We start from the raw sequence: 15,001 nt of genomic DNA, 5'->3' as shown, positions 1-15,001 counted from the left end.
TGAACTGTTCAATAATGGTGACATTGTGACAGACAAAGCAGGGAGCTGGCCCAGATGTCTCAATTTGCTATGTTCAGTCACCACCCAAAGCATCCCAATACCTGATCCCTTGGCACTCATTCCCCTGCCAAAGAAATCACCACCACTTCCTATATGTTCTCCCCATCTGAGTCACTCTGTGTAATCAGCTTTGAAAAAATGTCAGCCGTGACTCAGCCTTGGAGTTGCTAATCTTCAGTTTTAAGCCTTATCAGGCCCTTTTTATTGTTAGTGCTTTTCAAACTGGGGTGTGTGGCATCCTTTGCCTTGCTCATACCGCAGACTCACACGTTTTTGAGAAGCCCTCTGCTAAATCACCTCTGCACCACCACTTGCTCCTCAGGCTGCCCAAGAGCCCTTTACTCAAATGACGCTTTTCAAATAATTGTTTTACTAAACCCTGGGAAATTGTTTCTATTTGGTTTGATTTGTTTTTCCCTACAAAAGATGCAAAGTTAAGCAGCCTAGGATTCCTTGGCAGGGCCCTTTGCTGAGTTTGCTGCCCTGGGGAAGCTGCCCCGGCCTCAGGGAGCTCCTGCGCACCCACGCTTCGCTGCCTTCTGGTCCCGGGTAATAACCGTCAGTCGTACAACCCCAAACACTAAGCTAATGTATCAAAAAGCACTTAAAATAGATTGGGTGAGCCTTGGCAGACGCCTAACAGAACTTTTCCAAATTTTAGCATATGTATTGTTTTATTCCTCCATCTGGCCAACAGATCATTGTTTGATATCGGAGCGCTTTGCATATCTCCTCCCTTTTCTTGCAACTGAGATACTTACACGTGCATTTAATACAGCTTAATGCTATTTTTACATACCAGAGAAATAGCTGATGGCTTTCTTTTAATTGCATGCACTTTGCAGTTAAACTTTTACTAAAACATTCCTGTCTAAATACTTAAAGTCCAATGAAAATTTGTCCTCTTCTTTTATTAGAGGTGTTTATGTAGTAGTCTTAAAAAGGGACCTGTTTTTGTTTTACTGCACTGTGGATTCCTGTTTCTTTTTATTTCCTCCTGTGTGCAAGTTGTCTTTCCTCAGCATTTGCTCAGGAGATCTGACTATCCCAAAGAGCCGAGCAGGGAGCTAATCAAGAGCAGTGTTATTTATTTATTTTTTTAAAATCATACATATTACAGCCTAAGAGTGGAAAAGAAACACCCTTGAAAATGCCATAAATGTAGAGGAGAAGTTAGGTGGTTTTGGTGTGACTGTTTTCTCTGCTGTTCAGTAAAAATCAAGCAGTTAGTATGACAGCTGTTCTATCATGTTATATCTTACTGCTAAGGTATTGAGTAGCATTTAAAGTACAACTCCACCATTAAGCTATATAAACTTTATCCGTTTCACTATGGTTTAATGGAAAAAAATCAGTTTCTCAATAAAATGACATCATTTTTCCCAGGTTGTAATGTTCACTTTACAACTGTTTTTCTTTAATTCAATTTATTTTACTTCTCTTTTTCTTGGCATCCTTTTTTTCATGCAGTTTGGAGGCAGGGAAATCTCACTTTGTAGAGCAGCTAGGTACTGCTCAGACCCCTTTTCCCTTCTCTCCCTCCCTCAACATCTTGTGCTCATCTGGAGCTCTGGTTTTGTTAGTCAGACAGGGTTGTATTTTCAGGGTAGGGAGAAATTTGAAATTGAAACATTGAAATTTGGTAATGGGGATTTGTGGCTCTACCTGCTGCACATGGAAAGGTGGGGGAAGGAGCCCAAGGAAAATTTATATTTCTTCTCCTGCTGCTGGAGCAGCATTTGTGTAATGCCATGGGCTGGTTTTCCATATAGCTGGTGTTTTTAAGGTGGGAGGGCTGGAATTTCTGCTGTGCCATCAGGAAAGACACACATATATATATATAATAAAGTGTATTCTTCTCATTAAAACGATGGTATAAGGCCAGGCAGGGAAACTGCCGATATGGGATGCAACTTGTCATTTTGGGCTGTGTGAATAAAGCAGATAACTATTCCTCTGGGAAACGATCTCGGCAATGGAGCAACAGATCTGCTAGCCAGCAAATCCTTTTAACTGTAATTTTCCTTTTTGTATGTACTCAAAAATAACATCATGATGGGCCCTTAAATACCATTTCATACACAGAGAACAATTTCCACAGCACAGGTGGTGCTAATATAGGACAGTCCCCCAGGCACTTGTCGCCAAGAGTTGTACAGCTTGTTCGGTGTCTGCATCCATATGGCAATCTGTCCCATTCATAGAAAGACATTGTAGCTGTGCCTGTGGGTGCTGTGGTCAATGTAGTGTAAAAAGTAGATTTTAACTCTCGGCAACCTATGTTCTGCTGCTTGTTTTATTGTGGAATCCAATTTATAACAGGGGGGAAGAAAAATTAGCTCTGAGCAAATTCCAGAACAATCTTGTTGGCTTCAGTTTTTGTTTATTCTTGGAGCTCATGGTTAATCAGCAGGTGCACCAGCCCCGCGCCCAGCGCCGCTCCGACCAACAGTTTACAGGAAGTCTTGCTCGGAAGAAACATTTTCCTCCTTGTTTATACTGTGAATTAACTCAGAAGTTGCAAAGCTGTAAACGATTTTAGCTGGCCATCTATGTCACGCAAGGCTCTTTTTTACTACTTTTTCCTTCTTTTTCTCTTTCTTTTTTTTTCCCTTCCCTGCCCCTAGTATTAAATGGTTTTCCTGGAGTGCTGCCCTGGGGAAGGATGCTGAGCCCCTCCGTACCCCTTAAAAGGGGCAAATCACAGCAAAGGGGCTCTCTGAAAAAGAGGGACTGAAGTGTTGTCATCGCACAGCGGTTCAAGTATAAACAAGCGAACATGATTTATGGCTGCTCTGGTATCTATCATTCCAATGCCAAATGTTCTGTTTTAGTGTGACTATTTGTTATGCCTTTTAGTAAACACAAACAGATAGACGCCTGGCACCTGCAGCAGCATATGATATTTACACTACCTGTATGATTCAGCACACTTCCCTGGGGAAGTCAGCTTGTGTCCTCTCAATTTTAGAGCTTTTTAAAATAGCATCCTTCGGAGGGAAAGCATGTGGCAGGGAGAATTCAGCACTTTAACTGCGTTTCTCCCTTGGAGCCACTATTTATCTTAATTACTTTTTTACAAACACTTTCCCAAAGGGCACTTTCCTAGCTGCCACGGGGGTGTGTGGTGGGTGAGGGCTCACCCAGCGAGCTGCCAGGCTGGATGTGATGTGACAGTCACCTTCTGTGCGGGTTTTGTTGTGCCTGTGGGACGGGGTGAAAAATACTGACGTGAATAATCCCTGTTAATCATATTTGTTGACGTATCGCCGGTTTATATAAGGGTGAAAGACTTAACTCAACTCTAAATGTAACAGAATACAATTTTGTTAAACAAGAATAGATCTTGTTTCTCACTGTTTTCTTTTACTATAAATTTCAATGTAACAACAGAATATAAATTACAGTAAAATAAGGTTGGCAAACAGGATCTTTTTACAAAGTATGTATGTACGTTTGTAATTTTACACCTCAGTCTCAGTGAAGTCCAAGGTCTAATCCTGTGCTTTTAAATTTGTGTGTGTTCTTAAAAGCGTTGCTGAATCAAGGCCAAAGCCTTGCCAGTGCCACCTCCCTTTGCCACACAAATTGGGTGTGTAAGAGGGATGGGACTGCTGTGCTGGAAGGCCGTTGAAAAAAACAAAACACCCCAAAAACCAACACCCAAACCCAGGAAAGTGGTAGGATCACATTTTTTTCCTAATTAAACTACAATGCTGACTCAATCCATTTTCATCTGAATGAATTAGGAGGCTGTTCAGAGAGGAATAAAATGAAATTTAGCAGGGATAAGTACAAGGTAGGCCAGCTAGGAAGTAAAAATTCCAAACTGCTGGTTTGACATGACATGTCAGCTGCTCAGCATCGTTTGTGTGGGAAATGGCTGAGGCATAATCTGGGTTGGGAAATTAAGGTGGGACACTCTGTGCCATGTCTCAGTTAAAAAGGTAAATGCAGTCATGGGAGGCATAAACATGCGTGTTGCATCCGAGCCCTTCTTTTTTCCTGTTCTACTTTATGCAGAACCAGTTAAACCACATTGAGTGTGATGTACAATTGGCCACTCTCTTGCAGAAAGGATAAAGAGGAGCTGGAGCAGATACAGAGGAGAGCAGCTAGGATCATAAAGGGGATGGAGGGAATATGCTATGAAGACAGATTAAAGGGAATTAAAGATCTGCACCCTGGAAAAATAGAGACTCTAGGAGGATGTGATTATGGTATGTAAGTACGTGAAGTGATGCTACAAAGAAGAAGAGGGAAAAAATTGTTCTCATTAGTTAGCAGTGCTGGAATTTAAAATCCAGCATTTCAAATTGTGTGTGTCTGGGTATATTTGATGTACTTTTCACTACAGTACTGAGGCACAAGGTTGAAATAAAAAATAGAAGTTTTAAATAGCAGAGAAACTCGTTAATTCAAGTGCAGGGATGGAACTTCACCCAAGATAAGTGATGGATTCAATACTGGGTTTTTTTTGTAGTGGGCATTTCTTTTATGTGGTCTAGAAATATGTTCAGTTCTACCAAGGAAGGATGTAGGGCAGTGGCTGTCTGGGCCCTGTGGCATTTCTGCAGTTGGGCTGGAAGTGGGCTTGTCACTGGAAGAAGTGTTCAGTACTTCTAGAGTGCTGGAGGGTCAGAATGTTGATTAATAATCCAAACCATCAGTTCTTAGATCAAAACCAGAAGATGATGCGTATAATTATCCAGTCTGGTTATACTCTTTGCATTGGGGATGGGGGTAGAGGAGAAGGAGACTGTTAGCCAGATTTTATGTTAGTCTTGCTAGAAAAGCTCCAGCACTTTCCCTGCAAGAGGCATTTAGAGAGTAGCACCACGAGAGGCATGAGAGGGGCAGTGATTTGGGATGCATTGCTGGCCTTGAGTTACAACAGCCATGTGATGGCTCTGTTTTGTTTGTTGTTATTTTTTTTTTTCTGCATGACTATACAAGTTAGAGCACACTGATTAGAAGACAGGATTTCAGCCTGTAGGCTGCAGTTTTAACCTGATTTGTCTTAAATTGGTGTAGTAATTTAAAATGTAATAGATTATTCCTGTTACTTTCAATAGGGCTGAATGTAAAACATGAGCTTCTTCTGGTCCTAGGCCTGGATGTGGACTAAAGTAATGAGGAAGGGGAGAAACACAGCTTTAAAAAGCATCCAAAAATATGCAAGCCAACTCTAGGAAGAGCTGCCACTGGCCACACATAACAAATACCACCTTTCCTAAAGTCCCACAGCCCTCTGCTAAGCTTTCTCCAGCAGTGAGAGGAATTTACCCTGCTCGGGCAATTCTCTGTTCAGTTCAAATACCTGCTTTCTGGGCAGTTACTGAGGCAGGGATGAAAGCATGAATATCTAGAAGTAGCCGCATTCAGTATGTGGCTTAATACTTCATTTTTGTGTTGTTTTTGTGTTGTTTTTTTTTTTTAAATCATTGAGGTTATTTTTAAATTCACAGTTTAGAGAGGAAAGGGCTGCTAAGCCTCCTTAGTAAGAATTCAGAGTTTTGCACCAGTGCAACTTCACTGCAAAACACATCTTTATTCAATTGATGGTGCCGAAGGCAGAAACTTGCATTCGAGTACAGTTGGTACAAGGATTTAATCATTACTGCTTCCGTTTTGATTTTAAATTAAATACAGCAAGTGTTTCTGACTCAGAGAGTTGTGACATTTTAAACAACTTTATTCTGTTGGTGCCTTTCAATGAGCTTTAGAGCTCACCAGGTAGTCACGATTATGGGAAACCTGTATTGGTTCCCACTTGTGTCTCTGCTCCTCCTGTACAGGACCAAAATTGTGGCATTTTGCCTCAGCAACTGTGCCATCCACAGCAGACTGAGGGGGAACATGGTGAGGCTGAGCCCTGTGCTCCTGCCTGCACAAGACACTGACACTGGTTCCATGGCAGCTGACAAAGATGAACTCGCTTCCCGTTGCCTCTGAGAAATAAAATAAAAATTAAAGGAAAAAGGCAATTCTGCAGTTTCTGCGGGTGCTCTGCTCAAACCCCATCCAGGAGGAACGTGGGAGATATGGTATTGATTTTTCCGGTGTGCAGGTGGCTCAGGCATGTTCTCTGCACCGTTAGAACGTGAGCAGATGCTTCATAACTAATAGAAAATCAAGGATGCTTCCCTACATCCCTGACTTCCCCCCCCGTGTTTTGGCAAAGATTGTTGGCCCAAGCAGATGTGGAAGAGAGAGAGAGTACGGAATATGAAATATGTCAGCATCATGAATATTTAAAATATGGTCCACAGTGTAGCAGAAATACTATTCCTGAGGCTTCTGCTTAGCTGGTTCTTATATCCACCCATGGCTTTTTTGCCAGTGGGTACAGGAGTGGTTCGCAGTTTCACACATTTAAGTGTGGGCTGAGTTAAACCATACAACATAGGTAGCTTTGGTCATGACTTGCCCTGGTACTTGATGTGCTCCTGACTCTCTTTTGGATATACTGGCATTGTTATTCTTCACAGGAGCTTAGCTGTCCATGGTTTCTCCATTTCCCATGGTTTAGTGTCCAGAATGATGATGTAGCACAGCAGATGTATTCCAAGAGTGAAGTGGCTGAAATGGTTCAGGTGGCTGGGGCCATGCCAGTACCAGCTTTGACAGCCACCCCTGGCAGAGTAGTTGGTGATTTTGCTCTGGAGATCCTAGGGGTTACAAAACATCACAGGCTGAAGAAGGCAGAGGTAAAAACTCCTCTCCACAGCAAGCACAGAGGAGCTGTGGAAGTGCCTGGCCCTTCTCCCCTCCTTACTGGAAACTGGGCTGGAAGCAGCAGAGAATTAAGTGGACACTTAGGCAGGTTTCAGCTTCCCATGTGGATTTTGTTCCCCTGCTGTATGCCATGAGTAAGCTGACTTTCACAAGACATTTTACGTGCCAGAGGGTTATTTGCTGTACTTCAATGTAATAATATTGCACTATTGCATTATTTGGAAATAATTCTATTGTACTAAGTACCTGGTATGCAAATACTTTATGAAGAGAAAAAAAAAAACAACGACACATGGTTTTTATTTTTACATCATTTATTTCTTCACTTCTCTGAAGATCATATCTTGTTATAAAATCACTTCCACTAAGTAGTGTTGCATCACCAGTACCCAACCACGAATATGCGTTCCCGGGAAGGAGAGGGTGACAGAAACAAACACCTACTCTAATGTGTCATTAGAAATCAAACAGACCCAAAACTTGCTTCTGCTTTCCAATGCTTTTATCTTCTAAAAGTCTGTCTCTAGCAGCAAGACCAAGGGCCATCCAGATTACAGATAGTGCTTGCATGCAGACAAAATATCACTGAAACAATTTAAGATTATAGCTTTGCCTGGTGCCCGCAAACCTGTTTGTTTATGTATTGGATTAAAATCTTCATTTTCCATCTCTTATTTGCTCAAACAAAGTGAGCACTTAGATCAGTTAAACAGAGTTCTCCTTTCATTTCCACTGGCTGTAGCCTTTGTGCGTTACATCCGCTTCTGTATAAACCCACTCTTTGTTTTGTTTTGAGGTGCTTCTTAAGGCTCTATCAGGGAACAAGTGGCAATCTATAACATCTTCAAAAGTGGGATGGATAAAATAGCAGTAATCTGATACTGACACATAAAGGTCATGGAAAGGCACTGCTGAAACCCCTCTAGGCAGGATGGGAGTAGCTGCCTTTGGCAAGGCATGCTGCCTATGGAGGCTGCTTGCATTTCTCTTCCAATACTGAGGGTTTTTTTCTTCTTGAAGTGTCTATTTTTGCTAAGTTGAAGTAGTTGTTCTGCTTTATGGAATGGCAGTGGAAGCTATATGTAGGTGTCAAGTATGTTACGCTTAGCATCGTGTTAGAAAATTACCTTTAAAGTTCCCTGTTTACAGTCAGCCCCAGTCGTTCTGGTTATTGACAGCACTAGACTGACATCCTGAGCATCGTTTACAGTTTGATTCTCTCTTGGTCATCCCGTCATTTTCTTTGGACACAATACCAGGGTATCATGTCCTACATAGTTTGTCTGGTCTTGTGCAAGTTCCCTGGAAAGACAAGAGATTTGCACTTGGATTTAAAAAATAAATACAAATCTCGGTAGGACTCTTTCCGTTGACTTGGCCATGGCCTTCAGACTCTCACAGAGAAACTTTTAAAAACCCTGCTGGGGGTTTAAGCCATGTGACTCCTGTTGATATTATAATGAGATTTACAGTGCTTAAGCCCCACAGGGAACTGACTCCTTGCTTGGAGTCACACAGAGTTTCCGCAGGCATTCTGGGATGTGGGTAGTGCTCCCTGTGTACATGAATATGCTGAATTTTTGGGGGGGTTCTGCCAAACGAACTGAAATTGCAGCTCTCATGTGTAGTCTTCATGGACTTTATTGGAGTATTAACATGAAAGCCTCGTTTCTCATCCTTTGCTGTATTCAGGTATTGAAGCAGATGATAAAACCCTTTTTTTTTTTTAATTACTGTTTTCTGGTGTGTGTGGAAGGTATTTGACCATATGCCTGTCTGGCCATGGTGGACTCTGTTCCTTCAGCCATCCTCCCTCTTGCCTAGCTGAGGAAACGTGACATGTAGCATTCTTCTAATTTCCTTGCTAGGAATGCATCAGTCCCTTTGTTCTTTTCAAAATTTACCTGGTAGAGCTTCTCTCTACTTGCACATATAAAAAAACCTGATTGATTTAAAACAATGTAATAGTCATTTATAGAAAAGGCCTTTGTAAATCTCTTTACCTACAGTTGTTTTATTTAGGAAATTACCTTGCACATACGTATATTTATGCTTGAAGGGTTATTTGTAAACAGCTAAAAGTAAGATTGTAATGAAAGAATTAATGACATTCATGCACAACTTGTAATACCTTTTCTAGTCAGATCTGTTCCTTCTGAATTTCTAAAAAAATTTAAAATAATTTTAAAAAACACCTTCAGTTATCTTCAGATTCTCACTTGGCCTAAAGTCAAAAGTGGCAGAATCTGGGCAAGAGTTTGTTTTGCAACTTCTTTGCGTTTGAGAGAACATCTCAGGGTTATGTTCTACAGTGATCTTGCTGTGCAGTGCATCTGAAATACAGCAATGGTACAATTTTGTTGTAGTATGTAGGCAGATAATATTACAGAATAAGAATAAACAGCATTTCCACATGTGTAGCAAAGTAAAATGGCAAGAAGTGGGTGTTTATCCATAACGTTACCTGTAATCCAGGATAAAATAAATCATAAAAGACACACCTAGATGCTGGTATGTGTTCATATCCTTTGTGTATGTTTGAAGTTCATAATAAAGCACAGGCATTCTGTAGCAAAAAGATTTGCTATGAAAAATAGAGATGTGTGTGAGCATAAAATAGAGTTTTCAATATTATTTTGACATTTAATTTTTCAAGTCATCTAAGGTTATGGAAATTGTTGCAAAAATAATTCCTCTTCTAAAGAAGTTTCCGTGAAGAAGTTGAATAAAAAAAGATAATTTAGAATATGGTTCATCAGTTAGTGCAACAGATACATTTCCCTGAGCACCACATGGCCTGGATCAAAGCGTCTCATGACTTGGATCAGTGCAGCCAAATCATTACGTATTGATTGGAATCCCGCTGAAGGATTAACCCCTTCGTGCCCATGTGGTGGTTGTTTTTTTTCCCTTTAACCCTGGTTTCAGGAGTTGGAATGCTCTGTGACATTACCAAATCTTAGCAAGGTTAATAGCCCCTACTAACCCTTTGTATGGAGGAATCCTTTGTTGAAATGGTTCCTCTTTTTTTGTTATTAATTTTGCATTTGAAAATACATCTTGAATCTCCTTTACTGGGCCATAAGGGAGCTGAACTGCAAAGAAACAGCCTATAAGAGTTACAAAAAAAGCCCACAAACAAGACCCCAAAATGAAAAAAAAACAGCCCAGTAAATGAATAACATGGTGGGAAAGGCAAGACTGCAAACTTGGTGCTTTTCCTCTTTCTGCAGCAATGAGGAATGGCCTCAAGTTTGGCTGTGTTGTGTTGTAAGAATGCACTGCTCTGTGGAGATGACTTCTCTTCCTGATGGAGGTGGCTTGTAAATATGCAATGTTCATGAATTTCTTAGCAAAATATCAAGCAGGATATTAAGCAGGTCTGTCAAATGATTTCTCCCCCGTCCATGTTAATTTAAATTCTTTACAAAGCTTTTAATTAATGAATGAAATGTAGGAGGATAGCTAAGTAAGAGTGACACATGTTTTGCACTGCAAGTGGTATTTAACTCTGTTTTGAAAAACCATGGGCAGAGTCAGGTGGGTACCATGAGATGTTAGGGGTGTTTCAGGATCTGTTGTTTGCTTTTCTCCAGAGTCTTTGTGAAGATTAATTGTCTCACTGCCTTCAGTAATGCCACTTTTTCTCCTTTCTCCTTCTCTCCCCCAGTTTATCCCATGAGGAGCACTCACACAACCATCCACTCTATGGACACGGCGTATGCAAATGGCCGGGCTGTGAAGCAGTATGTGAAGACTTCCAGTCGTTTTTAAAGTAAGGAATGTTTTTTTGGCACTTGCATTGTACAGAAAGCATGCCCTGAAATTTTGTGCTGTCACACACTGTGTGCCTGATGCAAAGCCCACTGAAGTCAACAGAGAGCTCCCTTTCACTTCAGTGGCTTTTGGATCCAGCTCAAGAACGTTTTAACAGGGGATAGTAAATTAGTCCCATGGGGAAAGTATGGCCTTTCTTAGTGTATTACTGTAAAACAGAGTGTTTGCAGTTCCGCAGCCCTTTTTAAAAATTATTTATTTAAATAATTTTTAAGTTGCAGTATTGATAATGTAAACAAAACAACCTTGATTTAACCCTGATTTCTCTTTAATTTAGAAATTTAGTCTTAAATTAATTCTGTAATTGAACAGAGAATTGCAGAACATCACGTGAAATTTAATTTATGTCAAATAAGTAACTAATGAACAAAGTCTACACTACTAAAAATAAACTATAATTATATTAATTGGGCCCCTGCAGTTTGCTGCGGACCTTTCCTTGCTGCCAAAGAACACAGTTTTACACGTTGCATAAACAGTGCATTATGGACTAGCCTGTGGTAATGCCTGCATCCCAATGCTGGGAGGGACTGGCTGAGCTCTAATAACTTACACATGGCTGCTCCACAGCTAAGCCATCAGTTTCACCCCTCCAAGCTGGAGCAAAAAGTGTTCCCATCACAAAAGAGTTTTCTGTCTGGGTGGCTCAGCAGGTAGACATACGCTTTGGGTGTATCCAGGTTTGGGCACTGATCTTTTCTCAGGTACTGTGGCTGTTGGGTTGTAAGATCACGACCTACTACCCAAGCAATGTTTATGATTTAAATGCTCAAAGGGACAAATTCTGCTCCTGTTTACAGCGGTGATCTCATGAAGTTAGTCCACATAAATACACAGGATTTTTCAGGATGGATAAGTAGATTTAGTCCCAAAACGTTCAGCTGTATCGCTTCTTTCTGGGGCAGTTCCCTGGATTTTTATGGGAGGGAGGGAAGGGCGACAGCAATTGGAGGGTGTTTATTGGATGATGTTAGGTGATCCAGATAGGTTTTTGCTCTCAGAACAGAATGAGCTAGTTCTGCTTCCACTGGCAAAACCCTCCTGAGCTAGGTAGGAGCAGCACTGGTTTTTGTATAAAGGGTTACAAGTAAGGAATGGTACAGTAATGAGAAGGTTCTCATTACAAGAGGATTACAAAATAAGAAGGTGCTAGTCACAAATTTCCATGAAGGGTGGCCTCATTTCTTCTAGTTCATCCTGTTGTTCACTAAGTGAAATAAACTCTCATCTCATCATACTTGCCAGCTCATTCATATCCGTGTGCCACACATTTTGACCTTTAAAACAGTTTTACTTTTTACTGCACTTAATGCAGGAGAAAGGTGCAGTGGTAGCCTTAGATATTGGAATAGTGCGAGATTGTGCCATCTTTGTTTATTGTGCTAGACCCCTGTTCCAGATTAGATCTGTTGGTTCCATTAGTATTCCTTACAGAGCATTGGACTGCTGAACAGGACCATGCATAGAAAGTACAGCCCTGAAGTCTCACAGCATGGGTAGAGGCAAGGGAGATTTTTATATAGTATTTTGGAGATGTTTCAGTAGTAGACCAGGTCCACCAGTTCACCTGGAGGAGATATTTTGGGTAGTCAATAGCAGGAATAACCTTAAAACCATTGCCAGACCAGGCTGGGCCTGAAGCAGCTCCCAGCTCCAACAGTTCGGTCATTTTATCACTCACTTCTCACTCACTTTTTTTTTCCCCCATTGAAACCTTTCAGCAGAATTATTTTGTGTGACATTCTTGAACCCATCAGCTTGTGTGAATTTTCTCATTATCCAACTTCTGCAGTGTCCGGACAAAGTCTTACTGTTCAGAGTGATATTTAACCCGGAACAAATGCAGAAATGAATGTCCCCAAGTGTATTGACACTGCTAGAAAGTGAGCATTGCTTCATAAAGAGAGACGATAGCCTTCCAAGTCTCCTGTGGAGCATCTGTCCTTAAATTATATTCCCATAATTCATTATCCAATTAAAAGATAACAGGTAGATGTTGAAGTTTCTTTCTGGTACTTGTGTAATCCAGGAAGCTCTTTTGACAGTCCCCTCCAGAGAAAAGCTCTTGTTTACCAAGTGCATCAATTGAGCATTGCTTAATTTCTCTTACCTCAGTAAAAAGCTCCGTTAGAAAAAGCAAAGAGAAGTTGCATGTGGCATGAAAGCCCGGTATGCCAAGAAAATGATTCTTCAGTTAAGGGAGAAAAAAGGATAGACGGGTCTAAAACATGGTTCATTTCTTTTCCTCCTGAGGAAGGAATATCGTAACTGTTGGTAAATCAAAACCAGAGATTTGACACTCTTCTGTGATCGTTCTGTAGTATTTGTTCCCAAGGTGAGGTACACCACAGGGCCCTTGATTTCAAAGATAAATACTGTACAAATAACGATCCCAGTTGTCTTTCACTCACAGCCAACAGGAGGATGCTTATCAGAACCAGCAGATACACAGACTATTGTACGCATTTATTTCCCTGTTTCTTTTTTGAAATAAGTTGCAGTTTTAGCATTGTTGGATTTTTTTGGTTGTTGGTTTTTTGTTGCTTTTTTTTTTTTTCTTAATCCATCAGCCCTTGGTTATCATGTGATGCGGTATCAGTTGGAGCTAACCGGTAGCAGCAGGGGCTGCTGCTAAGCCTAATGAAACAGTAGTGCCCTGCATACTCCAGAACACTCCCCGAGCCGAAAAACAAAAACAAGTCCAGTGTCACCGCGGTGACCTGCTGGCCTTCTGCCAAGCTGGGAGCAAGGTGAGGGCTGGAGGGTGCAGACGTGGCCGGGTTGGTAACCAGGGCCCGGCTGGCGGGCGGCGACGAGCGGAGCAATTAGTAGCACAGGGCGAGTTTCCTGCAAAATTGGGCTGTGTCCTTGATTTCATTTGCATGTGTTTAAAGACCACGGCGGATAGAGATATATAGCCCTTCTGCAGCGAGTTGTTCAGGAAACCCCTGCTGGAGGGAGGGTGGTTTATTTAACAAGGTATCCAGGCATCTAGGGCAAAAAATGAAGGAGAAAACTAAGTAGGGTTTTATTCCCCCCTCCCCTCTTTTTTTTAAATTTGATTGTTGTTTAGACGTGCTTAATCGTAGCTGTACCATTTTAAAATCCAATATATGCTTTAAAAGAGGGACACAGACCTTTGGAGAGATCTTGCAATTCTGTATTGCAGCGATGCTAGTAATCAGCTTCATGTGAATTTAACTCTGATGAAAGGAAGGGGAGTTTATGTGAAAGAAACTACTAAGTGCACTCTGTAATGTTTTCACAAGTGTTTTTATCATGGTAACATCTTGTTTACTTTAGTTGCCTGCCTAAAACTACTTGGAACATGTTAAGAAAACATTTCGAGAAAGCTTCTACAAAGAGGCTTTTGTTTAGCAGCAACTGTGAGACTGCTCAGCTCACAAAGGTGTTAACTTTCAACCCCTTAAGCACTTCCACATGAAATTCCAGCAACTATGTTTGTGGTTTTGGAAAAACAAAGTGTATATTAAAGAAACCAGGTATATGCTAATACATGTTGAAGTAGGCCGGAAATCATAAATTGTTTCAAAGGCATTAATTGCTATCATTTGCATGTCAGGATGTTCGGCAGTGAAATCATCGCAGTTAGCACAACGTAGATCTTTTTTAATCAAGTAAGTAGCAAGGGCAGAGCAAAGGCTGATCTCTAGATGCCTTGTTAGATTTTCAAATTCCTGGCAGGCCCGGCTGTGCTCCCCAGCACTGGGTGCTGCCGCGGGGCTGCAGGGCACCCATCCCGCTCCCGGGGGTGCCCCTCGGGGATACAAACATGCCTTTGCTTTTCCGAGCTCGCAGCCTATTGCCAGCTGCCGTTCTAAGCTCGACGGTTCTTTTTACAACCTCCTGCTTAACCTTCCTGCCCTGGCCGGGGAGCCGGGGACCTCCGGGGTGGCCCCGATCCCACAGTGCCCTCTAGTGCTGCCGGGATGCTGGTAGGGAGCGGCTGCATCCCAAAAGGAGCATCCCTGAGTGAGCCAGCCCCGCTTCCCTCCTTTCCTGAGCCGATGAAAAGCAAGCCAGCTCGAACTAACTCACCTAATCTTTGGTTTTACACGCGTACATCAAGGTTTTTACTCTTGGAGTGAGCATTCCCCCTCTTCCAGAAAATATCTCCAATGCCTGCCTGTTACCTGGGATGAAATATTTTTGCACGTGGCCTATATGTAGCGAGGCACATTGTCTTGCATTATTGCATTTTATATCTTAAGGTGCTCTTAGTTTATGTTCCACATTATAATTTCCGGTGTGAAATCAGAAAGCATTACTTAAGAGACAAGGATCATCTTTGTTTCATACTTTTATTGACACTGTCTACCATATTACTGCGATGTCTAAATGGTAA

General features: G+C 41.6%; 1 protein-coding gene across 7 annotated transcripts in view; it reads left to right on the top strand.

Moving 5' to 3' along the window:
* Positions 1-15,001, top strand: part of FOXP1 (forkhead box P1) — a 380,894-nt gene that overhangs the window by 323,847 nt on the left and 42,046 nt on the right. For all 7 annotated transcript variants that reach the window (XM_051627372.1, XM_051627371.1, XM_051627369.1 and 4 more), the window contains one exon: positions 10,469-10,573. In XM_051627372.1, coding sequence (XP_051483332.1) covers positions 10,469-10,573 — 105 coding nt within the window. The remainder of the gene's footprint in view (positions 1-10,468; positions 10,574-15,001) is intronic.

This window comes from Apus apus, chromosome 9 (assembly GCF_020740795.1).
Source record: "Apus apus isolate bApuApu2 chromosome 9, bApuApu2.pri.cur, whole genome shotgun sequence".
NCBI classification, from domain to species: Eukaryota; Metazoa; Chordata; class Aves; order Apodiformes; family Apodidae; genus Apus; species Apus apus.
Note: the sequence above shows the minus strand (reverse complement) of the source record. Positions and strands in the feature narration are given on the sequence as shown.